Source organism: Sceloporus undulatus, chromosome 2, assembly GCF_019175285.1.
Source record: "Sceloporus undulatus isolate JIND9_A2432 ecotype Alabama chromosome 2, SceUnd_v1.1, whole genome shotgun sequence".
Classification (NCBI taxonomy): Eukaryota; Metazoa; Chordata; class Lepidosauria; order Squamata; family Phrynosomatidae; genus Sceloporus; species Sceloporus undulatus.
Window position 1 is genome coordinate 218,780,861 of NC_056523.1, and position 27,055 is coordinate 218,807,915.

The 27,055-nt window shown below is 42.2% G+C and overlaps 2 protein-coding genes across 4 annotated transcripts in view; one reads left to right on the plus strand and one right to left on the minus strand.

Annotated features, from left to right (window-relative positions):
* TMOD1 (tropomodulin 1) overlaps positions 1-3,117 on the plus strand; it is a 55,665-nt gene extending 52,548 nt beyond the window's left edge. The window contains 1 exon segment of the mRNA XM_042452323.1: positions 1,146-3,117. Within this exon segment, the coding sequence (XP_042308257.1) occupies positions 1,146-1,210 (65 nt within the window). The 3' untranslated portion in view covers positions 1,211-3,117.
* TSTD2 (thiosulfate sulfurtransferase like domain containing 2) lies at positions 1,709-27,055 on the minus strand. Of its 3 annotated transcripts, XM_042452313.1 has the most exons (12): positions 26,901-27,055; positions 23,000-23,208; positions 20,718-21,046; positions 20,454-20,562; positions 19,720-19,845; positions 17,262-17,367; positions 13,709-13,827; positions 11,690-11,848; positions 8,209-8,347; positions 6,708-6,890; positions 3,837-3,884; positions 1,709-2,005 (listed from the first exon to the last, which is right to left on the minus strand). In XM_042452313.1, the coding sequence occupies exons 2-12, from the start codon at positions 23,189-23,191 to the stop codon at positions 1,935-1,937; spliced, it is 1,581 nt and encodes a 526-aa protein (XP_042308247.1). In that variant the 5' UTR covers positions 23,192-23,208; positions 26,901-27,055; the 3' UTR covers positions 1,709-1,934. The 3 variants fall into 3 exon arrangements, with proteins under 3 accessions (XP_042308247.1, XP_042308248.1, XP_042308249.1); XM_042452314.1 differs by lacking the exon at positions 6,708-6,890; XM_042452315.1 differs by lacking the exons at positions 3,837-3,884; positions 6,708-6,890.

Sequence of the window (27,055 nt, forward strand, 5' to 3'; positions counted from 1 at the left end):
AACCCTTTGCTTATTTGTTTGGGTGACTAAGAACTCTTTGCAAGACGATTAGTGGACTAGAACATTGGGAAAAGGTCGCCCATGGTTTCTGGTCAGGAGAATTACTTACCTGGCAGGGGAAATACCATGAACATGAAGATGGCCTGGAGACACCTTTTGAACAAAGGAAGTGAGCAGAGGTCTCTTCTGGTTCACTTCCAGTTTCAGAAAAAGGCCTTTCCTGAGTCTTTATTGGTTCAGGGCCCCCAAAACATGGCAAAATGCCCCAGAGACGGCATTTGAGGGCAAATCATTTAAAAATGTATATCTTTTTAGTGTGATGTAGTGGTCTGAATGTTGGACTATTACTTTGGAGACCAGGATTCAGTTTCCCATACGGCCATGAAACCCACAGGCTGACTTTGGGCAAGTTACATGCTCTTAGCCTCAGAGGAAGACAGTGGCAAACTTCCTCTGAACAAATGTTTCCTATAAAATCCCATGATAGGGTCCCCATGAGTCAGAAATGACTTAAAGGTACTCAAGAAGAACAAAATAATTGACCCCTGGGGAATCCTGTGGCCCACAAAAATAGCACTGTGGGGCATGTGGAGTCCTTTGGCCACATTTTGTCCATCCTTGTTTTAAAGGCATTTGTTTGAAGGAGTTAAGATTGCTCACATCTTTTTATAAAGATGTATGAAATGTTGAGATTGAATAATATCTAGGAAATAGAGAAATTCAGGGATCTATTATCCTAGCTCATGTATAATTTAGGGGCTGTGTAGGCCTCCAGCTGCCCCTTTTACACCCAGATTAGGGCTGTGGCAACTGCACACTGCGGCCCTGATCTGGCCTTTCCATGATTTCCTTTCCATGAAAGCCATGACTTTACAGCACTACATCGTACACACACAGCACCAGAAACGGCCATGATGCTGCATACCATGCAGTGCAGTGCACAGCGTGATGCCACCCTGGAGACATTAAGGCCCAAGTCTGCCCCCAACCTGGCCCAAACTGTCAGTCTGCACAGGGCCTTATTCTACTTTTTGTCCAGAGTGATAAGTGCTGTTCTGAAATATTTAGAATATGTATGGAACAGCTGCAGAGTGTAAACAGATAGCAACTATGTTACTTCAGCTGTATTTTCTGTTCCTTTTCAGTGAGGAAGAGGAGGCTTGCAGACCTGAATGGGCCCATCTTTCCCAAGTGCCGGACTGGGGTGTAGTTGTGGACTACGGAGAAGGTGTTAGTGAGTTGGCACCAGATTGCAAAGTCTCATGGCAGAGCAACTGTGCAGTGAATTTGTGATGCCTGTTTTTTCATATGACATCATTGTGCATTAAAAGGTTGAAAACTAGTGATGTAGGCAAAGATCTTTAGAATCAATGTGTGAATAATGACTTTTTTTCTCTTTGAGAGCATAGGTGGGAATGTGTGTCCTTTCAAATGCTGTTGGGTTTCAGTAACCAGCAGCCCTAGCCACCGTAGTCAATGGTGAAGAATGAAGACGATTGCAGCCCAACAGTTTCTAAAGGACCACACATTCCCATCCCTTTAGAGTAATCCAGAGTTTGAGCCTGTTAACCATATGATGCAAGTTCTGGATTATAACACAATACATCATAGCATAAAGGTTGCTTGAATTAGATTGCAGCCTAATTTCAGTATGGATTTCTGTGTGTGTAGTGTTGCATAGTTAACAAGAAGAATGGTAATTTTCAGAAATGTTTAAAAATATACTTTATTTTTTGACTTGATGACAAGAATTTGAAAGAAGCTTCTAGTCTGACAGCATTTCTACCATCCCAAAGTACACCATTAATTTAAGGACATGTGAACTTAAGTCAGCTAACAACATCCCCAGCTGTAAATTACAATCCCATTGTAAAAGCATCTGCACACCCAACCAAGAGAAGGAATGTTATGGCCACTCTTTTCTTAAGCAATCATCACAAGAAGGGAAACCACAGGAATGGAATATTTGCTGTTTCTTTTTCACTGAAGGTGAACATTTTCAAACCTTTAAAAAAATGAATTTGCAGATGTTCACTTAAATCATCTGATCACGTGCACCAAATAGTTTCTAGCTTCTATACTCTTGGGTTTGTTGTGGTTGACTGCTTTATTTGTCCATTCTCTTTTTAAGAATTGCCCCTACTGTTGGTACAGATTTCCAAATGGGTGGACTCCTAATGGCTGTCCCCTTGAATAAATGGCTCTTTTGCAGAATGCTGCAGAGTCTGGTGCCTGAGAGCTCCATCTAAGCAGAAGCTCTTTGTCTCACTCCACTCTACCCATAGTGAATTGAGTGGGGTACAGGGTCCATATCTGGACAAGAATAAACTGTAGGCTCCCTACTTTGGATATTTATGTGGATTAGATCTTCATCAAAGTGATAGAATTCAAAGATACAGCCCTCTTAGTCTGTAGAATCAGAGAGACCTTGAAGTACATTTGAGGCTAAGTAAAGAAAAGTTGGCAGCAGCATGAGCTTTCATAGATTTAAGTCTACTTCCTGAGATGCAGTTGGACCTGAAGAAGTAGACTTAAGTCTACAAAAACTCGTGTTGTCAATTTCTTTCTTTCAGTTAATCTCAAATGTGCTAAAAAATTTCTCTACATACACTTCCTCAAAGGCATCTTGCATACTGCACTGTGCATTCACTAGCTGGCCCATTTGGAGGCTAAATTTCAAACCTGTGCTGCCTCCAACCTCCTTAAAGGTCAGCATGAATTTAAAAGACTATGCTAACCTGAGACAAGAGAGTCTTTTTGGGGCAAGATATGATCTGTTTGGATGCAACATTGCCTGTCCTAATAAACATCTCTTGAATCAGCTTCCCCCACAAAAAGAGCAGAAGAGTGCCAGGAAGGGAAGGTTAGGCATCTTAGGAATGGTGTTCTCTTTCCATTTTCATGACATCAGTAGATACTATCAAGGTTGCCTTATAGTCAGTGGATACAATCCTTTTGTGCTGTTGTTGGACAATATCCATACATGACATGGGACCCTGGGCAGCCAGTTTAAAAGGATTGTAGATTACTTTGCAGCAGTGCCTAATGTGCTGAACCCAGTCTCCTAATGTTGTGCTGCTTGTAAATGATGCCTCAATAAAATGTCACTTATAAGAACCTTAACGTGTAAGAAATCTGAATACCAGGCTGTTCTTTGTGAAACTATGATGTGCCCCATACAAAACCAACATCAAATCCTCTAATGCAAAGCAAAGCACGCAATGTCTGCTCTGCCACTGAAATGACTGCTAGCTGCTGCTTAAAATGTCCTTCCAGTTGGAGAGCCAAGAATCAAAGTTTTTGCATACAGATGTAAGGAGGTGCAAGATTCAGCAATATCAAGTTGCATAGATTATATGTTTACAGTCATAAAGCCTCACCTTTGTCTGTATATTGAGCTGTCCCCTTTCCATGGGTACATTTTAGTCTAGTCTAGTCTAGTCCAGGGCTATGCATACTTTGTTCCACCACAAATCAAATTTCTAGAGCAAAAAATCTGGATTCTACCATCTATATATATTAGTAAAAAAGAAGCTATTTCTTTTTAAATGCTGTAATGATTTGCATGGCTCTTAACACTTTTGCATCAATCTGTTTCTCCTATTTGTGGCAAAGGGCAAAGCCCAGTCATAAAGGCCAGTCCACAACCACTGGGAATCCAGCAGGCTCTCCAGTCGATGGATATTGCAAGCACAATCTTAAATTTAGCACAGAAGTGTAATTAGCAAGGGTGATCTTTGTTGCTTTGTGAGAATGGATATATCCTTTTATTATCTTATTTCATTTCCAAGCACAAACATGGTAATGAGTTGGACAGAAGGGATCTATATTAGTACCTGAAGCTGTCAGATTTGACTGTTTCTTGTTTGCACATTCTTTCATTGCTAAATGAGTAAACAAAAATTTGGAAATGTGGTTAATAGCAGCTGTATATACATGTCAAAACATAAGGATATGTAACATCTTAGCACTGTTGAGATAGTCTGAACGCATCCTCACAAAGTTCAGGTCAGTCATATTTTTGTCTGGTCATAGATGCCAGTTGCCTTTCCCTAAAGGGCAAGAATGAAGTCTGGATTGTGAAGTCATGCCCATAGCTTGGAAGAGACTACTTTTAACAGTAACAAGCTGGAATAGGATTACCTTTTTGCCTGTAAAGGTTGGGACTGTAATTCACTGTTTTTCACAGTAACATAATTGTTATCAAACATGAACATGAACTGACTCAGTATGAGCAATGGGAAGGGTAGAAGTGGCACATAGTTAGCTACCTATGTGATCCTTCTTGTGGGGTGCTGTACAGCTAGCAAGGAGTTAGCAGGACAGAGGGGAAGGAAAATGAAAATGAAACTTGAAATTAATTTAAATTTGAAAATGAACTGAAATTCAATTTAGAAAAACATAAGACATTAGGGTGCCTTTTCTACCCTCTGCTCAAATACAAGCAGCAGCTGCTGCTACTGCCAGAAAGACAGAGGGTGCATCCTCACTGCAGAAATAATCCAGTTTGACACTGCTTTTAACCACCACGTATCCATGCTATGGAACTCTGGGAATTGTAGTTTGGTATGGCACCAGAGCTCTGCTCTGGTGCCACAACAAACTACCATTCCCAGAATTCCATAGCATGGATACGTGGTGGTTAAAAGCAGTGTCAAAACAGATTATTTCTGTAGTGAGGAAGCAGCCAGAGACAATGTGAATGCATAGAGGGGTGGGTGAGTGGAATGAGACAGCTGCCTTGCCAGGCTATTGAATACAGTACTTGAACTGGCTGGGTGGGTCTACAAAAAGAGTTTAGATGAAGGGATATCTGTCTGCATGCCTTAGAGATCGGCAGAGCCAAAAAAGATTTTCCACCTGCAAGTTGCTTTGTTAAAGCTTTCCTCCCTATTGTGTCTATTGTCACATTGTCATTTCTGCTCCATCTGGTTTTGCATGGTTTTGAAACAGTGCCCAAAAACTGCCAAATGTGTTTTCCAGAAGTGAAATACTATACACGATGAACAGTATGAGGAGAGAGGGGAAACAGGAAGAGAAAAACCCAGTTTTTCTCCAGCTGTATATCTACACCTCAAGATCTTGGTATTTCTGCAAAATAATAAACTACTGTACCAGCTGTCTTACCTGCATGGGATCACTACATTTCTTCTCATCATTGGGTCTGCTTTATTTGTATGCTTGTGTTTACTATCAGGGCCAGACACATGAAGTCCCCGAGTGATGCTTCCATCCACTCTCTCCACCCAGCTGCACTCCAGAAGGGAATAGCATCTGTACCAAGAGGATTGGCCAGATAGCTCCTCTGGGGATAGAAAGCAGTGACTTGGCCCTTCTCTTCCGACTCCATTCTTGAAAGCCTTCTGTGAAACATGGCTATCAAGCAGACATTGACAACAGATACCAAACCTCTGATCTCAAGCCCATTATTACTTAATATTACTTGGTTTAAGTCTAGTATTAAAGTATATTTACGTGTTTTTTCCCACTGGTCATCTTGCAAATTTTTTGTCAACCCACTTAATCATAGGGTTTTCATTCTAACTAATTTTTAAAATTCTAATTAATTTTTAAATTCTAATTACTTTTTCCTTCACACCTTGTATTAGTTTTGCTATTACAATGGCCTTACAAGCGAGGTTAGTATTGCTACTGTTATTGCTCTATTTAAAAGATGGATCACTGAGAGTGAGAGGCATGTCTAGAGGAGCAGGAGGTATTTGCACCTACATTTTCCAAGATCAAGTTCATCACTTGACTACTAGTATAAACTTCACAGACTCTTGATTCAGCCTACAAGCCACTGAACCCTTCTGTAGTTTCCAACTTTCAACCCACACTAAGGGCCACTTAGAATTATATTTTTCCTACCATAGGTAGTACTAGTATACAGCAAAGTACAAGAGCTGTTCAGTCCCCATCAATGCTAGCCTAGCACACATTTTTTGCTGCCCCTCTTGCTGACTTCCTAGCATTTGGGAGCCAGGCTGGTGGATCAGGGAAGTGAGAAAATGCTACACTTACAGGAGCTGTGCAAATCTCTTCCCAGATGTAGAGGACACTCCACAAATACTCAGAGCCAGACCTGTTGCCTTCCCTGAATGCACATTTTGGATAGGAAAAAACAGAGAAGCCTGCAGGTAGCTCACAGCCTCCATACAATGTGTGTAACTCGCTGCACGGTCCATATTTAACAGAAGGCCCAGTGTGGTTTCTCAAAGTGCATACAAGTGACAGTTTAGCTGTACAGTACTTTTTGTGCTATTTTTCTGCCCCCTGCCCTAAATTCTTTATGACAATTAATTGTCTTATTGCATTGCAACCCTGCCCTTGCTCCGAAGAACAGTAGTAGTACTTGCTGTCCATATGCCACATCAAGTTGCAAGGAAAGGGGTGATCATCTCACATGAGGAACCAGTTGTGTAGCACCATCTGAGTTTTAATTTTTATTTTATTTTTTTTGCTTTGCATGTACCAGTAATTTGCTTCTAAGAGTAAGTTAGCCTAGCAATAAATCTCTGACTACAGCCTGAATTGAAAGTTGGCTAAGCTGCCTATTGAACCTGGGTGCCCCAAATTCCACTAAACTTGTGGGACTTGTGGCAAGGTGTGGGGCAAGTGGATATCCATAAAGAGAGAATCTAGCTCTGGGACTCTTTGTTAAACACGCTCCACTGGAATTCGTTGCCGTGTCCCCGTGCACTCACATTCTTCCTTGAATCCTTGTCTAGAAGAAGTTGTAGCTAGTACAAGGCCTTTTTCCTGACACAGTGGGCAGCAGGCTGTGAAGCCTTTCAGTTGGCACTCCAGGCATGTCAGAACAAGTTGGTGGCAGGGCTGGGTGGAGCACAGTCGATATTGGTCCCAGAGTATCCCACAGTAGCGGCAAGCTAGGAGGGAAGCAAGATTACATCTACTATGAGCAACTATTATAGTGGGCCATTAGTATTCACTGGGATTTGTCTCCATGAATGCTAAAGTTCCATTAAATAAAATGGCATAGTATGATGGATCTTATATGCAATGGCAAAAGCAATGTTTGCTTTTGGAAATTTATGTATTTTTGGAATATTTTCAAACCATGGATAGTTAAATCCGTGAGTGAAGAATCTGTGGATATAGAGGGCCAACTGTATCTGCTATGGCCATTGACCTTGCCTTTCCCTGGGTGGCATGCAGAAAGGATTATGAGACTGAGCTGTGCCCAGTGTTTCCCCTGTGCTATGGAGACACTCAGGTAGAAGGAGCAAGGTTATTTCACCAGTTTCAAGCAGACTTCCTAAACCTAGCAGCTTCCAGATTGTTGGACTCCTAATCACCTTCATTGGTTGTACTGTCTGGAACCTGGAGTCCAACATATTTGGAGGCCACCAAAGACACTTAAGTTTGAATCAAGATAGTCCTCACTTCCCCATGCAAACAATTATTTGTTCCCCTCATTCACAAAGAAGCAAGAGACTTTCCAAACCCCACACTTGTCTCTGCATTCCCGAGAATGGAGAAAAAGCAGAGGTTTCTCTCTTTGGGCCAAGCAACACACAGGAATGATGAAGATCATCAGAGAGGTATTTGGGGTCACTCTTGGAGACCTAGCAACCTCATGTGCATCCATAATATCACAGCTGTCCCTTCCGATTCGCAGGGGATCCATTCTGGACCCCTGGGAATCAGACAAATTGCCAGTATTGGGATCTCATTGATTTCAATGGCTGTGCACTCCTGCGTGTGCACTGTGGAGACACACAGCATTTTCACCTCCCTGCCTGCCATCCATGAGTAATCAAGACCACAGATACCAAGTCCATGAACAGGGAGGGACGACTGTACTTTCCATTAGAGTGAATTGCAAAATATTTCATCAAGCTAAAAATGTGTCTGTGTCTATTTTGCACTCGAAAGAAAAATAATCCCAGTTCTGTGAGAATCTTAAATTATGCATTTTCAAAAAGAAAAATTCTTTAGCTTTAATGATAATGATTATTTTGTAAAATGTAGTCTGCCTTTGTCACAAAGATGGTTGAGGTGCCCACCACTCCCAAGAAATCTTATAAAGCCCCCTCTTGGATTTCTGAGATTTCACTAGGCAAATGGCCATAATAGCTGGATGTGTAAGGAAGCACTGAGTAGTTCCTAAGATACAATTTACAAACAAATAGCTTTGAAGATACAGGTAGCAAGTGTACAGAAAGGAGAGGAGGAATTACCCACCTGAAATCACATCACCATTGGAGGGGATGGTGTAGCGTTCATCAAAGACAAAGAGCTTCCCCCGGTAAAACCCATCAGGAAATTCTTCCAGGTACTTGTGGATGCCACCCTTGAGATGATACACTCCTTTGCAGATGTCCTGTTACAAGGAGATCTGGAGAATATCTGACATGCTGGGCACAAAGAGTTCAACAGTCTGCAACTGACTTGGCTATCATTTACCTGCACTTTGTTTTCTGAAGGGAACAGAAACCATTTTGATATAACAGGGGTTTGAAAGTTTAGAAGAAAATAATATCCCAAATGGGGCCAAGTCAGAGATCATGCTGAATGCATGACTTCTATCAATAATGCCACGCATTTGCCTAATTCCTCCTTCCTTTTAGTTTCCACCACAAATTTCAGAATTTCCTTGTTCTCTACAAAACTGGCTGTCAGGAGACATGAGGAAGCAGAGGCTTTTCTGTTCAGATCATGGATAAATTCTCCTGCATGTTCCAGAGAGACTGGGGAGCTGGCATCATGTATTCATTAGCAGTCACACATTTAATGTAGCACCACAAACAGAGCATTTTTCTCAGTAGAAATGTTTTATAGCTAAGGCAGCAGTGAGGACAGAGGTTGACCCTGAGTTCATTTTACTTGTGATGAACAAGTGATGCCACATGTTTTCCTCAACAGGGTGCAAATATGTCTTCCACATACTATAACAGTAGTAGAGCAGCAGTTTCTCAGAGAGAAGCTGCACAAATGATAAAAGGGGCTATGACTCTGTCATTCAGATCATGAAGGAGGAGTTAGGCAGTAGCCAGGCAAAATAGAGATTTCCAGGAGTCTTTTCCAGGTATTTGTGGCCTGTTCTCAAATGCATTTTCATCTACACATAAAAACTAAAAAGTCTGCCTTTCTTTTTCTTTCTTTAAGAGTGATCTGAGTCTCAGTTCTGTACTAGATTGAAGACAAATTGCTCGGGTTACAACAGCAGGAATAATATCTTGGAAGAAGCAAGGCCACTGCCTCCAAGCTTAGTGAACTATCTTGAGAGGACACAGTTAATCTCCAAACCTTAAAGAACCTTAGCACTGGGGGAGGCTTGCCAAATCGCAGATAACATGGGAAATAAAAAGCACTACGTTGTTTTGTCTGCTGATGGCTTCAACAGCTGCTTCTGATTTAAGAGGGGGAAAAAACATCTTCCAAATGTAAAAGATGAACTATTTAGCAAGAAGTTATAAAAGCTTCTTCATCTCCAGTATTCCCCTGTCTTTCTTCGGATTGGCAATCTGCATCAGACAGACCAGATGAATGAATGCTAGTTGCTCTATCTGTCTTTCTCTCCTCCCTTCCACCACCACTAAGGCCAAGCTATGCACATTTTTTAAAAAAGCATCACATGTACATTTATTTGCTTGTTGGCTAATCAATCTCTTTCCTTATGAGGAAGGAAAAGCAGGGGGGAGAAAGCAAAACTGCTTTGTGAACTGCAGATGTTCAATATCTGCGCCCTGGTGGCGCAGTGGGTAAATGCCTGTACTGCAGCCATTCACTCGGAACCACAAGGTTGCGAGTTCAAGACCAGCAAAAGAGCCCAAGCTCGACTCAGGCTTGCATCCTTCCGAGGTCACTAAAATGAGTACCCAGACTGTTGGGGGCAAATTAGCTTACTTGCTAATTAGCTTACTTGCTGTTCACCGCTATGATCTTTGGAATAGCGGTATATAAATAAAACAAATTATTAATTGTTATTATATCCCTGGAGAAAACTTGAGGAGGCAGTGATGGTGAACCTTTTATAGACCGAGTGCCCAAACTGCAACCCAGACCCCACTTATTTATTGCAAAGTGCCATGTCCCTCTGGCTTTCTATTAAGAAACTCTGGCAAACTCTGTGCTAGGGCTACAGCATGTGTGCCCGCAGAGAGGACTCTGAGTGCCACCTCTGGCACGTGTGCCATAGGTTCGCCATCATTGACCTAAGGGTTTGTTTGTTTTTTGTTATTGTTTTTAGAGGCTGATGGGGAAAGGTACCCTAGGAAGGGGCACATATCTGTTGGAACAGACATAGAGCATTTCCACAACAACTCTACTCTCGTTACATCTCTCTACCCTCTCAGTCAAACTTCTGTACTTCTGCTCCCTCACTCCGATCATGGTAGGAAAGCTGCTGCCTCATGGGGAAACAACCATGGGACAAAAGCTTTTATAATATGGACCAGCAACTGAAGACACCTAGACCAAACTGGACTCAGTTTTATTCGGTTTATTCAGTTTTACTGCAGCTCCCTTCATCAGATGCAAAGAGTGTATCCTCAGTAGGCAGATATTTATAGTCATGTGCTGGGATCTCCTCCATTTAACATTTTGCCTCCCCCTGTCCTCATGAGATCTGTCTACTGAAGCCACATTCAGTGCATCTGATGAAGCATAAAACTGAGTGGATTGCAGCCCACTAAGGCTAATGTCTTAAGTCTTCAAGAAGCCAGAAAACCCATCCTTGGTTTCTCATTGCATGGTGACACACCTAGTGCTGTCCTTTGCTTCGCTTAGTCTTTTGTGCCTCGTTTCATAAAAAATATATCTTTTTCTCCTGTTTTATTTTCAGTTCAGACTTTTTTAAAAAATCATTTAAGTAACCACTTCCTATATCTGATAAGTAAGCTCTTCCCCAGAATAGCTTATACGCCAAGATATCTGTTGGTCTCTCAGATGTCTCAGGATATTTTGTTGTTGTTGCTGTAGAAGACAAATATAGGTGGCCGTCTCTCAACAGTTTCCTTAAAAACATAAAATACAAAGGTACAAAGGAATCCCTTAGCACCTTTGAAACTAACTGAAAAAAATTTATAGGACAAGGTTTCATGGACTCCAGTCTACTTCATCAGATACAATTTGACTGGAGGCCATGAAAGCTTACAATAGAAACTTCTTTTTCTCAGTCTCAGTGATGACTTGCCCAAGGTCACCTAGTAGGTTTCTATGAATAAGCGGGGATTCAAAGCCTGGTTTACTGAGTTATAATCCATCACTCAAGCCACTACAGCATATACTCTCCATAAAATTAGGCAGCAAAACCAACAATTGTTTGGTCCATCTAGATTTTTTCTGGCTACATTGTCTGTGCGCTGAATGTACTGCATGCAGAATATATGCTGTCTGGGCTATGATCTAAGTTGTATTGCATTATTCAGGGTGCTGATAATAGTTCCTCTGGCTGTGAAACACAATGGTTAGAATAAACACTCTCCTGTCCATGCCTTCAGAACAATAATCATTTCAAGTATTTGATGCAAATTTATATATGCTAATTTGTGGCAATCCATTGTTTATCACCGTGGTCTAATCGTTCCATTTTCTTCTTAAACTTTTGAAACTGTAAATCCAACTAGCAAAGTTACGAATGCCTTACAAAGTCTTTGCTGCTCCAGTTGTGTTCCATAGTATTTAGAGTATCCCAACTATCCTTTCCCCAGAGACTGCTCACCTTGGATCTGAGGTAGGCTGATCCCCGCTCACAACGGATTCCTCCTGTGCAATACATCAGGACTCGCTTGCCCCTAAAAAGGTCAAGGTTCTCATCGACATAGATGGGAAAGTAGCTGAATTTCCTGATGTCTGGAGCCAAACAACCCTGGAAATGTCCCTAAAGGAAAGGAAAGAAGCACTGCATCTGAGGAAGTAGGCTCAAGAATACAAAAGCTCATGCTACCAGCTTCTTTCTTTCAGTTAGTCTCAAAGATGCTACAAGATTATTTTGCATAACTGACCCCTATGTGTCTCCCAAAATTAAGCCACTAGTCTTCTTTGGTTGGAAGATTTTTGTATTCTCTTTCCCCCTCCTTAGATAGATAGGGATTTCCTGCATGCAAACTTCTCTCTCTCTCTCTCTCTCTCATTCAAACTAACCATGTGATTTAGGTCACTCCCCCTTTTAGGGACTTTCACACTTTCACAAAGATTTTCTCTTGAACTATTGGGTTTTCCATCTTCTTCCTCTTTCAACTTTCTTTGGAAAGATGATGAGATAAAGGCGTGTTACAGACCTCCCAAAACGGACAGTCTGCCGCCGCCACCGCCGGTTGCTGCGTCCGGGAACCGCAGTGGCCAAACTGTGTGGCTCCCAGACGCAGCAAGAAAGAAGTGCCAAAATGGCGCTTCTTTCTGCGCCCTGGAAGTGGCACCGCGAGGCGCTAGTCGCGCACTCGTGGTATCACTTCCAACGCGCGACGTCCGGACGCTATGCGTCCATGACATCAAAATGGCACTCCCTGTGTGGATGGGCGCCTCCATTTTGTACGGACTCAGTCCGTACTAGGGTTGTGGGGCGTCCGAAAGTGACGCCCCTTCTCAACCCTAATACGCCCCTTCCTAACCCTAGTACGCCCCTTCAGTAACGCGCCAATGATTTCTTTTACCTGACCTATTCACTAGCTAGATTGGGATATAGCTTCTATGTAAATATGTATATAAAGCCATTTGTAAACTTTTGTTTGAACTACAAGCTATTTGTGTTGTTTTTGGACTAAATCTCAGTTCTTAGGGAAGCATAGTTAGACAAGGCCACATTTCTGTTACTCTGCTGATTTAAAGCTAGACCTTGACAGGCTTGGCATTGATATTTCTGATATTTAAATATTTTTGTTTCTTTACCAAAGGTTGAAGCCTTAGAAAACTTAAATTACCCTACATCTTCTAGAACAACCTTCCCGAACTGGTGGTCCAACAGTAGGACACCAATTCCCATCAACCCTAGCTGAGACAGCTAATGGTTTTGCTGATTTGGGATTATGGTTATTGTGAAGAGGATGTCAGATTGGAGAAGGCAGTTCTAAAATCTCATGGAGATACAACTACAAACAACTGCAACAGCATGGCAGCTATGTATCATTTTAATTGTATGCCTTGTGACTTAATGTTTTGATAATCTCAAAAACTACAACAAAACAACCACAAGGCAGAGTACCTATGCAGTGTAGAGGAGCTGAGTGTTGGACATAGGAGAACCAGGTCCAAGTTCCCACTGAGCCATGAAACTTACTAGGTGTCCTTGTGCCAATCACCTTCTTTTCAACCTATCTCACAGAGTTATTGTGAAGATAAAGTTGGCTGTGGGGGAAATCAAGGAAGCTACCTTCAGCTCACAGGAGGAAAGCTGGGATATAAATGCAAATAATAATAATAATAAAAATTAATAGAGTTCTAGTTCAGACACGTCTGAGAGCCACTATATGTGCTCCAAAGGAAAAGACATTTGGACTTCTACCATGTGTGTAGGTATGCATGAAACATATTTTTACACCACTCTTTACAATACCTGCGTGGTACAATTTTAAATATCTTAATATTTTTAAAAGCATACATCAACAACAGTATAATAATAACTATACATTAAAATAGATGTGTTCTGTACATGTGTACTTGCCATGTGTACTCCTGTACCAAAAGAAAATCTGCATCTGACATCTTTTCCTATCCCTAGAAGAGTAAGTTCAAAGCCACTTACTATTTTGCTTTCATAGAAGTTCCTGCAGTCCAGCAAAATGGTGTCTGCCTGCCCTTCATTACGCCGAGAGAGGTATTTTTCCACTTCTACATGAAACTCCTTTGGAGTCAAATGAATGCCTACAAAGAGATAACAGTCATTTAGAGGGTCCTAAAAGAAATGGAAACCCTTGAGTTCTCACTCAATTGTCCATTTTTCTCCCATGTTTATGAAGGCCTGGTTCAAAATAGGAGGCTTCTTTTGGCTTTACATGTTTGTATTTGTAATGTTTCACAGCTGGATGTGAAAAAGTACTGTGCATAAAATGCACATAGTTTGTAGATGTGGACAGATGAGCTAGAAGTGGCTGCAGTTTCCCATTATTGCACATATATGCAATACAAATTGGTGCTGAAAGTCAGTGTGTTGTAAAGACAGAGTTAAGTGTACATAAGTTTATGGATGCAATCCAATCCACAGCCCACAACAAAGCCTCCAATCTCAAGGGATCTCTCACCAGCACATCATGTCTATTAGTTACTTGATATAAATGTACTAGAAAAGGCATTTACCGTATATACTCGACTATAAGTCGAAAAATTTATGCCCCAAAATGAACTCCAAAATCCTGGGTAGACTTATGGAAGGGTCAATGAGTTAATGCTAATAAATTTTGTGAAAGAAGAAGTGCCCACCTTTCTCTGTAGCCTTGTAACGGCTCCCTGTTTGAAGCCCCGGCGCTGGCTCTCCTCTCCTCCTCTCTCCCTGTGTGTGTGTGTGTGTGTGTGTGTGTGTGTGTCTGTTTCTAACTAGCTGCTGCTTGAGAGAAGGAACACAAAGAAAGTACGCCCAGGCTTGTTCCCTGTTTTGCCTGGAAGTCTTGGGGGTAAGAAGAAGAAGAGAGAGAGAAAGCCCTGTCCTCTGTTTCTGAAAGCCATGAGTCTTGGGGGTGAAAAGCAGAGAGAGAGAGAAAGCCCTGTCCTCTATTTCTGAAAGCCCTGAACCTTGGAGTCCTGGGGGTGACAAGCAGAGAGACAGTGGGGTCTGTCCTCCTTTTCGCAAGCCATGTGCCTTGGAGATGCTTTTGGTAAGGGGAACAGTGTGTGTGTGTGTGTGTGTGTGTGTGTGTGTGCGCACTGAGGTTTGTTTCCCCTTTTCCATGCTGAGACTGATGCTTGGGAGAGGTCCAGAGAGTGAGATATAAGAAGGGAAGTGGTGCTTTGTTCCCCCCCCCCTTTAGATCTTTTGTAACATCCTCCAGTGTTTGCCCCTCGACTTATCCACGGGTCATATCAAAATCCATGATTTTGGATCCAAAAACTGCCCTCGACTTATACATGAGGTCGACTTATACATGAGTATATATGGTAAGTGCCATCTCTTTCACTGTGAACTGGTCAGGGCATGGCATAGTAATATGAAAATTAATATGAAAAATGAGTTATCATTTCTATTCTTAGCAGGATCCATTTTCATGCTCTTGCTTCTCATTCTAGTTTCAGCTGGAAGCCTAGCAATCTCCCAGGGACATTTGCCTCAAGGAAAGCATAGTGCCCCCCATATATCTCTTAAGCATTTTGTTCTTATTGTTTAAAATGTGCACAAAGTTTAAATTGACAAGCAAGGAGTCTCTGTATAGCAATCCTTTTTCTAGTCAAAACATTTGGGAGAGTCTTCTGGAGCTCTGTCATAACACTGACACAGTTTGAGGGTGTATCCGCATTGCCAAAATAATCCAGTTTGACACCACTTTAACTACCATGGCCCCATGCTATGGCATTCAGAGCTTTGATCTGGTGCTGCAACAAACTACAGTATATTCCCCAGAATTCTATAGCATGGGGCCATGGCAGTAAAAGTGGTGTCAAGCCATATTGTTTCAGCAGTGCAGATGCAGCCTAGGTGACCGTTCTAGGTTTATGATGGTTTATAAAACCACAAATGAGCTCTGAGACCTAGGACCCCTTCCCTTCGTCCCATCTTGGGTTGGCTTTGTGCCCAACATCGTGGAATGTGTCCGAAATTTTGTTACAGCCAGACTGCAGAATTCTGATTTAATGTCAATTAGCAAACTAGGAAATCGAACCAGGATCACATCCCGGCAAATTTTATGAGTCTGTTCATGGACAAGAAGTCATGGTTTAGATGTAACAGGGATTTTTAGGTTTATACAAACAGGCCTTTTCACATCAAACTTGTGGCACAATAGGAAGGGAAGGATGAAGTAGTAGCATTGAGTCTAGTGTTCATTTCAGCTACAGTTCAAACTAGACCATTGTGAATCTTTCTAAACCCATATATATCTACAGTAACTCAGAAGAAAGCCCCACTGAAGTCAATAGGACTGACTTCCTAATAAACACATTAAAAAAAGAGCAGATTCTGTTTCAAATTTTTTCTGTCAGTTCCTGGCAAGAGTATAGAGGGAGCCTTTCGAAAAACCATGATGGAAGAGTTCCATATGCTCACTTGTTCTACATTAACCTTAGTGTGTGTTAAATATGGTCACTGTAGAACTCTCCCTGGAAGCCAAGAAAACCAACTTGAGGCTGTCATACTTTGGCCACATCATCAGAGGCCATGAATCATTGAAAAAGACAATAATGCTAGGAGAGGTAGAGAGAAAAGAAAGAGAGGAAGGCTTTACACTAGATGGATGGACTCATTCAGATAGGTCACAGGCATGAATTTACAAGACATGAGAAGAGCAGTGAAGGAGAGTGGATCTTGGAGATATCTCATCCACAGGGAGTTCTTCATTGCCACGAGTTGGGGTCGACTCAAGGATAGCTAAGAAAAACTGTCCAGAACAGCTTGAACACATTACAGCCAGGACAGAAATTCCCCCAACCATAAGGAGGTCACTTGGGGAAACAATGGCCTGTTACAGACAGCCAAAATAAAGCTGCTTGGAGTCACAGTGGAGGTATGGTGTTTCAATTATGCATGCGTCCTAAGAGTCCAGAAGTTGCATCAAAGCCACACTCCATCCCTAAGGACTGGAGCGTGGCTTTGGTGTGGCTTCTGGACTCTTAGGATGCATGCGTCATTGAAACACCATACCTCCACTGTGACTCAAAGCAGCTTTATTTTGGCTGTCTGTAACAGGCCAATATCTTAGCAAGAATTATGTGCATCAAAACACTACTTCAAATAAGGGCGACTCTTGATCACTCAGTAGGAAGTCTCATTTTATGTAAGGGCGCTATTTATAAAATAAGTAAACATCTGCCATTTTGTTTATAATGTGGAGTCCCTGCCCATTCAGTTCTAATTTTCTTTAAAACAGAAGTTGGAAATTGACACCAATGGGATTACATGCAGTCCTTGGCCTAACTTTACAAGACCACTTCTGAGTTGTAAGTGCCGTTCAAACCTTTGGCAATAGCAATTTGTCACTGGTGTATGAAACTGTGTGTATGTATATATATGTGTGTCTGGCTCTGCCTACTTTAGCTTTTTGGCTCCAATCACTGACGACATGTATTCCTATTCCCAAACAGATCACTCTCATAATGGAGAAAAAAGCATTCCTCATTCTTATTGAAAAGTCAACAACAATCGCTCTCCTTACCCGTTTCTTTGTAAGAGACTTTCTCCGGGTTGATGCCCATGGGTACTATTTCTTCAAAGACACCAATTCGAAGGTCTGGGAAACAATGAGCTCCTCCTTTACTGGTCTGAGGAGTGTGAAGAAAAGGGAGAGAAAAGAAAAAGCTACCAAAGATTAAAACAAAAAAAAAAGTGCAAATGAAAAGACTCTTAATCGGAGAGAGACAAAAAATTGATTTAATGTTTTTTCACCAGAGAGCTGAAGATGGTTTGAAGTGTATATATATCCATCCCTTTTTTGTTTCTGTCAAGCAGGTTTGGAAGTAATTTTCCTGAATGGTGTTTGGCAGGGTTTTGTTTTTTTCAAAACCTTTGGACCACTGATAACAAGGCAAAGATTTTTTTAATAAAAGGGCAAAAAAAAATTTTTTTAAAGAAAATTAATTTAGATCTCTTTAAAACCACCTAGAATAGCACACATAACTTAAAAAAAACTTATTGAAGCAACAGAAATTCAGGCATTATCAAATCCAAATAAAACCATCAAGCAATTGTTTAAAAGCTGTTACAGGAAGGTGATGGCAAATTGGACAAGTTTTTAAAGTTATTATCTGGTTTTGAAATGCCATCCAATTTGGAGTTTCCCTGGGAAAACACATTCCACATATGCAATACTACAAATAGTCAAACAGACCCCCAACTGAGGACAGCAAGAAGACTAAGAGATGGAGGATTTTAAATTATTCAGGTATTGCGTTGTGTTATTTGTATCCAGTGACGTTCCAGGCACCGTCCAATCCAAATGTCTGGCCCATGAGCCAAATATAACGCACAGCAGTTTTTCATCCTGCTTGCAATCTTTGATCAGGGACTGAAGGCAGGAGAATATTTAGTGAATGGAAAGCATTGAAGTGTAATGAGTTTTGCAGCCCCAGAAGCTTTTGTATGGACCTGAGCTCTGCTTTGCAGCTCAATTCACTGTCACCCTGGGACTTGTTCCTTCACAGATAAGGCTTTCAAAAAGCACATGCAGCACAGCCAATGATAATACAAAGTGAAACTTGAAACTTAATTCCAGCATGTACAGAGAAGAATTACAGCATATCCTTGTATGCAAGAACATGCACTCCAGATATTCTCCAAATATTAGAACAGAGTTTACCTTTGCATGTATGCAATATTTATTTATTTATTTAATATCCTAATATTCTCCCAGTATGGAGCCCAAGGAAGCCTGCAGCACTGTTCAAATATTAATATAGCATTAATGTTTCTAATAATATTATTGCTATCATTTGGAGAGAATCGAATTATGGACCTCTTAGCCAGCCTCAGAAAACCAAAGGCAGAAGCTGATTTATATGTATGCTTTACAATACCACACACACAAAAGAGCAGAAGATGAGTTATTAACTGCTATTTACTTTCCTACTGAGTAGCATGTTGAAGTTAGCTAGTAGTTAGCAGCAGCCATCTTACTGACTATCACTGGGCCTCACGTTCCAGAGTATTCTCAATGTTTATATATTGGAAACCACAAGAATTAATTTGGACCCCATTTTTCCTCAGTTTGTTCAGTGGCTAATCTAATTCAGCTTTCAGGAATCTGAAGGCTTATGCCTCCCGTTAAAAATGCCCAGAACCAGTGACATCACTAGGGTTAGTGTCACCCAGTGTAGTAACTCATGGTATCATTCCCCCATTGACCTTCTCCCATACCACACCATACCAAATCCTTAGGAATGTTTTTTGTACCAATGTTACTCATAAATCATAATCCACATATATCACTGCATGTAATGCTAATATTGTGACGTAAACAGCAAGCAAAATTAAATTTATACCTTTAAATTATGATATCATTCACACAGAATAAATCTGTTTACATATACATAGTTTCATTTGGTTAATGTGAAAGTTTGGTAAAATGTGATATATTTAAAGAATTTTAAAAAATTAACATTTTAAACAATTTAAAATTAATTTTTGTAAAAAAACCCTGGGGCTTCTCATTTCTCCTCCCACTGAGTCTCACCCCACTCACATAATCTCTTCAACATTTTAAAGAGATACCGGTGAATGCCACAGCCCATTTCTGCCAAAATGCAGATGTCTGAGGAACAGTGGTGTCACCCCCCCTTAAGGTGTCACATGGTGCGTTTTGCAACCCCTGCACCCTCCATGTGATGCCACTGCACAGAACTGAGCTGTGCTTTGTAGGCTTGGTGGGGAAATGTCTAGATTGCTCAGACTTACATCTGGCCCTTACATACTGTTGGAATGTGGGTCTCAGTGTCCTTACCCAACTGGAATTCAGCTCCTGAGATAAAGAAAAGATTCCCTGTCCCTCTGCCATGCAACCATGTGAAATGCAGAAGCTCACTAGTCAAGAATTTGTGGGGCAGAAAGAAAACACTGTGGGATTAAGAATGGGAGTTACTAAATACTATAACAAAACCAGATTACTGTTGGACTCTTACCTTGAAATCTTCTCTCATCAAAGTGCCTTTAAAGAGGGGATGAGATAGCATTGCGTCCATGTAAAGGTTAGTCGCTACCTTACTTCCACCAACTGTTCCATTAATTCCTTCTGAAGCTATCCGAACCTGGTAAAGTAGAAGCAAAGCAAAGCAAAGCAGAAATTTTCAGTAGGAGATGTGTGGCCTGCACAATGCTACTCAAAAGTAAGACCAGCTGATTTCAGCACAACTTATTCCTAATAAACTGTCCATTAGATCTTGGCCTTATGGCCAAACTGCACACTGTACACAATTTTGTGTAAAGCACAGCTGTGGGAAATTGCTCAAGGAGTTTAAGGAGAAGATGGTTGTTGTTTTTAAAAACTCTTCCCAGGGTTTTTTAAAAACTCTTCTGGGAACACCTGGTGCAGCTTCTACCATATTTCTGGTCAGAATTTGGTAATGTTACTTTTTGAGCTGCAAGTCTACAGAATCTTGAACTGTGGGTCCACAAAAGTAACTTTTCCAAGCGCTGTTTCTGGCAGAGTTATTTACTGACACATTGGTTGTGGACTTCATTTCTGAAGCAAATGATTTATTCATTGAAAAGAAAACCACTTCTCCTTAAGGTTCCATGTGAAGTCTGAATACATATGGCCTGCTGGTGGGGATGGCTCTGGCCAGTCTTTTCAGAGTCCTTTGAAGAGAGTCAAGCTGTTGCAGCTGTTCATTGGGCAGAGTGCTAAATGGCTTACCTTGCCAGTGAGATGCAGGTGTTGACATAAAGCCTTCTGCCATGCGCAGAGTCCCCCAGGATCTGCCACCTCGCAGTAACAATAGTAAAGCAGAACTTGCCCAACCTCACTGTTGTCGACAACACAGGAAAGAAGCTTACGTAAGAAAAGCGATGTCTTTCACCATTGGCCATACCTGACTTGAGCAGTTCACAGTGTTGCAAGTGCTGCTACCCTCTTGGGTCATGGCTGTTGTGGTTCTTTTAAAAAATAATAATACCTTACCTTGTCATTTCATTAGCATCAATGTGGCTGGTATCTGGGAGCTTCTGAAACATATCCTGGTTGTGATACGGAAGCCTGTTGGACCTAGACATTTCATCCACAGACACTGAGCTGCGTGTGACTTTGCTGCTGCCTGCCATCGGCTTTAAGATCACCAGCATTTGCTTCCCCACATCACCTGAATGGTGGACAGCGACATGCCTGTGAATGCCAGTCAGGTCTTTGAAGTTCTGTTGGCAGCATCTCCAGGAAATCATTCCTTGGCAAGCAGACATGGGGCAGCAAGTGTCAGCAACCACTTCCTTGGCTTTAACAAAGAGAGCAAATGCCTGCAAGGATGACACAAGACAACTGGAGGCATACATTGGTTTGTAGGCTGATGCTTCAGCTCCCATGTACAAAATGACAATTTTAAAACAACAACGACAGAAGCGTTTCCACCACTGGGACGGATGGTGGGGATGAGGAGTTATTGGGTTGGTGTCATATGGGCTCCCAATAAATACCCTCCACAGTCAGCCAACATTTTTATTTAGTTATTACTGGATATACTCGACTATAAGTCAACCTCATTTACAAGTCGAAGGCAGGTGTAGGGGCCAAAATTATGGATATTGATACAACCTGTGGATAAGTCAAGGATAAAACATGGGGCATATAAAAATGGGTTTAAAGGATGAAGCAAAGGAAAATAATGCCAAAGAATGTTCAATATTCCCACATCAGGGGGAGAAAATGGAGCTGAAGGGCCCAAACAGACAGGCCAAAATAAAGTTGCTTTGGGTCACTTTGGATGTACAGTGGTGCCTCGGGATACGAAATGATCGGGTTACGAAATTTCCGGGATACGAAAAAGTTGGATTGGCAAAAACTGTTTCGGGTTACGAAATATTTTACGGGTTACGAAATTCATTTCGGCGCGAAATTCAAATGCTGCTATAGGCTTTCCAGTGCTAACGGAAAGCCTTCTCTTAGTGTTTCGGGTTACGAAATTTTCGGGTTACGAAAGGAATGGCGGAACGAATTAATTTCGTAACCCGAGGCACCACTGTATGCTGTTTAAATGCTGCATGAGTCCTAAGAGGCCGGAAGCCGTGCCAAAGGCATGCTCCAGTCCAAAGGACTGGAGCGCAGCTTTGGCACAGCTTCTGGCCTCTTAAGATGTGTGTGTCATTTAAACAGCATACCTCCAAAGTGACCCAAAACAGCTTTATTTTGGCCTGTCTGTTTGACCCCACAGTTTGAGCCCACTCCATATCCATGAATTCTTTATCCACTGAATCAACCTTGCACAGCTTGACATTTTTTGGAAAATATATAAATTCCAGAAAGCAAACCTTGATTTTGCCAATGTATATAAGGGAATCCAGGAACCAAACCCCAGCAGATAATAAGGGCCCGGTGTATTTACCATGGGGCATGAAAAATCAAGGGCCTCATTCCTCAATGTCCGCTGTATCTTGGACCCTGACCTGACTGGGCCAGCCTCCTCATGAATCTCCCTGTTCCCCCCCAACCCCTTGATATACATGGACCCACAGCATTTTATCTGTCCTAAGCCTCATAACTCTTTTGGACAGTCCTGTTCACAGCCTTTCTCTGTCCTCCCTGTAAGCTCATCCCCTGCTGCTGCTCCACAATGGAGACAGAGAGTCTAGTTTCCCAACTGGCTTTACAACATTTGTTAATGAGACTGTCATCCCAGATACTGGGGTTTTTATTTGTTTTCAAGTCCTATTAAATACAATGACAATGTAAAATGGTGTCCCCTGTATAACATGGCAAAAACAAGGTTTGCTTTTCAAATTTATATTATTATTGATATGATTTATTGAATATTTTCAAGCTGGAGAGGGTTGAATTTATGGATAAAAAAAAATCTGTGGATACAGAGGGCTGACTATAGATAGTTGCAAATAGGGCTACCAGGTCATGGCTATCCCAGGCCCCAAGACTGGAGGGCCAAATGCAGAAATCTAATGACAACCCCCTTGTAATGTCACAGGGGGTCAGTCCTGGTGTTGGTACAAGGGGCAACCCCTGGGGATACCATTAAGCATGACATAATAAGCATCAACCACAGTTGCACAGACTGCACCATTAAAATTAAAAAATACACCAAGTATAAGTAATGAGGAACATGCAAATACACACACACATACACACCCGACATCAAGGCAGTGTTCTTGCTCTGAGTTTCCTCCCCGAGTCCCATGGACCAGAGAAGAGAGTCCAGGCCTGGAGATCTAATTGTAAATGTTATCGCATGACAAATCAATTACCTTCCTCTTTGCAGATGTATACTTCTTTCTGGTGCTGGCATCTAATTCAGCTTTCAGGTGGCCCTTGGGTGGAAAAGGAGCATGTTCTTTCAGTTCTAGGTCCACAAATGTTACAGTGCAAAGTTCTCCTGCATCTTCTCTATTGGACAGTGACAAAGAGGAGGTCATTGCTATGTCACAGCAGCCAGGCATAGGTTTTTCTCTGTGACCTAGGAAAGAGGAATCCAAAATATGAATTTATGGAAAGGGAGGACCAACAGTGAAAGTAAATGCTATAGAAATGAAAGGTGAAACAAGGCATGTCATTTTAGCACAGGGATGGGCAACTGCCTACAACAACGGTGAGGGATTATGGCAGTTGTGGTCCAAAACCATCTGAAGGACCACAGTTCCCTAATTCTGCTTTACAGCAACGCCACTAATCCGGCACATAGTCTGCATCACTAGCCCAAAAATGTACCTATTTCTTCCCAGAGTAACATTGGAACCATGATATGACATACTCAGGGTGACCAGAGGTCCGCCTTTTCCAGGACATGCCCTACATTTCAACCTTCTGTTCAGGAGGAATTCAAAATGTCCTCCATTTTGAATATGACTAAGAAGCCTGAATTTATATTTATATGAGTATTTTTAGCTTTTATTTTGTAATGTCTTACATTTTTCTTGAATGTTCTACATTTTGTGGTGCCTTGTCCCCCTTTGCAGTTAGGACATTTGGGCACACTGAAAAATGGAAAAATGGAAACTTCACCTGAAGCAGGGAAGAAAGGAGAGCAAGACTGAATTCATATTCAGATAACTTGCATGAATATGTGTCATGTCAGTGGTGAAGACGTTGGGCTCATCTTGTGGGTGATGTATACACCCTAAGCTTCCCTTTTATACTAACCTCTGTCTTCTCCAATAGAAGACATTTTGAATGACTAGCACTCTAAAATTCAGTCTCACCAACACTATCCCTTTTTTGCAGAGATGCAAAAGATGTCTGCTTGTCATTGCATGTGATTTTCCTTAACCACATGTGATTTTACTTGATCAGACTAAATTCTATCTTGAATTTAGTGTGTTTTATTTTGTGATTAGAAAGTAAACATAGGCTTAATTTGTACATGAAATTGCTAGGGCACGCATCTGAGGAAATCTTATTGTGGGAAATAACATGGATTCATATATTCACCTTCACACCTAGTTTGACTGTAACACTGTAACATGCTTCACTGTACATAACACACTGTAACAAAATTAAGGGGCAATCAAATTGGCTACCTTACATGTTTTTGTAAGGATTATTCAGATATTATAACTATTAAGTTTTGTTTTCCATATAATATATTCTACGGTATTATTTCATATCCATTGATCGAGACCTTATGTTGTTCTCCCTTCTGCTGAAGAGTGGAAACATGTTTTGCTCCAAGGAGATTAACACATGGGGTTATAAAAAAAGGAGAAAAAAGGAATGCTGCCATCATTATAGTGTGATAACGCAAAAATTTACACACAGTGTCACTTTCATCCATGAATAACCTGGAACTGTGCTGTAACTCCTTAATAATAATAATAATAATAATAATAATAATAATAATGGAGAAGGAAGGAGGAGGAGGAAGAAGGAGGAGGAAGAAGGAGCAGGAGAAGGGAGGAAGGAAGGAGCAGGAGGAGGAGGAGGAAGAAGAAGACTCTTTCAGAAGGTGAGACAGTGTAACTTTCCAAAGTGCATTTCTGTGTATTTTCGGTGTTTTTAATGCTAAAAGGTCTGCTTTAACAATGATAGTGGTTTCAGACGAAGGGAGGAGCTGAAGGGAATGGCCTGGGATGGGTGCCTTCGGCCTCCTTCCCCTTCGGCCGAAAGGGTCCCTTGTAGCCCATTCGGCCAAAGGAAGGGGCCGAGGAGGAGAGGGCGGGCACATGCCTCCTCCTCCCCACGGGGCTTCGGCAGACCTGAGGTGTCCTTCGGAGGACACCTCAGGCCTGGCAAAGCCCCGAGGAAAGGAGCAGGGGCCGGGCGCCTGTTGCTCCTGCCCCTCACGGGCCCTTACTGGTCCCCAACTGTCTCTGAGAGGCAGCTGGGGGCCAAGGAAGGGCAGGAGGAGCAGGCACACCTGTCACCCCCTCTCCCAATCCCCCCCCCATTTCTATATATCTGTCAGACAGCTGGAGGTAGGGAAAGGGAGCAGAGAAAGCCCCGCCCCCAGCATGTGGCTCCGTCCCAGAGGGTGGAAGCGCCACCCCCGGCACGTGGCCCTGCCCCCGGAGGGTGGAAGCTCCCTCCCGGCTTCGGCCCTCCAGTTGTCTGAGGGACAGCAACCCGGCCCCCGGCTCAAAAAGGTTGCCTACCCCTGGACTCCAGGGTCCATCAGCAGAATCTTTACCTTTTTAAAATAGCTCTGAAACCCTGAAAATTACCAGATGATGTTGGGCTACTCATCAGGCCTTGTAAGCAGTTCATGGCAAGAGATGCTCAAAGATGGAGTCCAACAAGACTGCATGAGTGCTTTGTATACAGGATGAGGCAATATTACCAAAATGTCCACCATTATTTCCCACTGTTGATGATAGGTTGTTAAAATTACATGAAATGTTAAGTTTAGATAAATTAACAATTAAGACTAAGGACGGAAAGATACCTAAACTGGAAGAAGATTGGAGGGAAGCGATACAGTTTTGGAAAGAAAACTGGGTAAGCCAGCAGTTAAATTTTTAGATGACTGCTTAAGGAGAAACTTCAAGACAGAGAACAAGGACAAGAATAATTAGATCATTGTATTTGAAGGATAAGATAGCTGAAAAGAAAACCGGAGACAACATTTTCAGGACTTAATGATGTAAGGGAAGAATACTTAAATTAGGATTAAAACCAGAAGGATGAGGAAAGGAAGTAATTGTATAGTTGTGTTTAGGTTTTCGATTGTGTTGTTGATGTGTTTATGCTACTGTAAATATAGTTTGGATCAGTTGTTGGAGAAGGCTTGTGTAGAGTTAGCGTGTGTCATGGCTTCACAATGCTGGTCTAGGTAGGACTGCAAAGGCCTGAGCTGAAATCCCTACTCAGCCATGAAACTTGTGTGTAGGTGGTTGTTGTGTGCCATTTCTGACATATGGCGACCCTAAGTCAAAACTGAGAGCGTGTGACTTGCCCAAGGTCACCCAGTGGGTTTCATTGCCCAGCTGGGAATTGGACCCTGGTCTCCAAAGTTATAGTCCAACACTCAAACCACTACACCATGCTGGCTCTCTATAAAACCTTATGCTAGTCTTTTTTGCTCAGCCTCACCTACCTCACAGGGTCATTGTGAGGATAAAAATTAGGAGAAGTGAGATGTCCTTGGGACACAAAGGTAACGAAAACTGCAAACACTCCAGTTTGACATTGCTTTAACACCCATAGCTCTATGCTTTGGACTTCTGGGACTTGTAGTCTGGTGGGGGATGACGACACCAGACCCTTCTGACAGGGAAGGCCAAATACCTCACTAAACTACTAATCCTAGGATTTCATAGCATGGAGCCATGGCAATGAAAGCGGTGCCAAATGGAATTGTTTCTGCACTGTGGCCACAGCCCAACAGGATCCATGGACTGTATCTTCCCCTTGGATACACTGTTTCCAAAGCCTTCCTTCCTGAAAGGGAGGAAGGGAAGTGGAGTTCACTCCAGGATGTGGCCTGAGTTCCAGTCCTGGCATCTATCTGGGAGCCAAGCCTATGTCCCCCTTTCTCCTGGATGCCACCTGACCCCTCAGTCCCATGGGCTGCCCTTAGAGCCAAGGAGGACCCAGCCAGCTCAGTTCCCCCTCCAGATCCTGCTCCCTGACCCCTTCACCCTGCTTGGCTATAGATTTTGGCCACAGTCTGCCTCCCTTCCTTGTCCTAGTGCTACTGGTGCTGCTGCCTTTTACCTGGAGCTCCCTTTGCCCACCAGCTTGCTCTGATCCTCCTCTTCCTCTTCCTCCTCCTTGGCTGGCAGCTGAATGTACTGACTCTTCCTGCAAAGGGAAAGCATGCCTCTGCCCCCTCCTGCCAGCCTCCAGCCCAGGCTCCTCCTTGAGAAGGC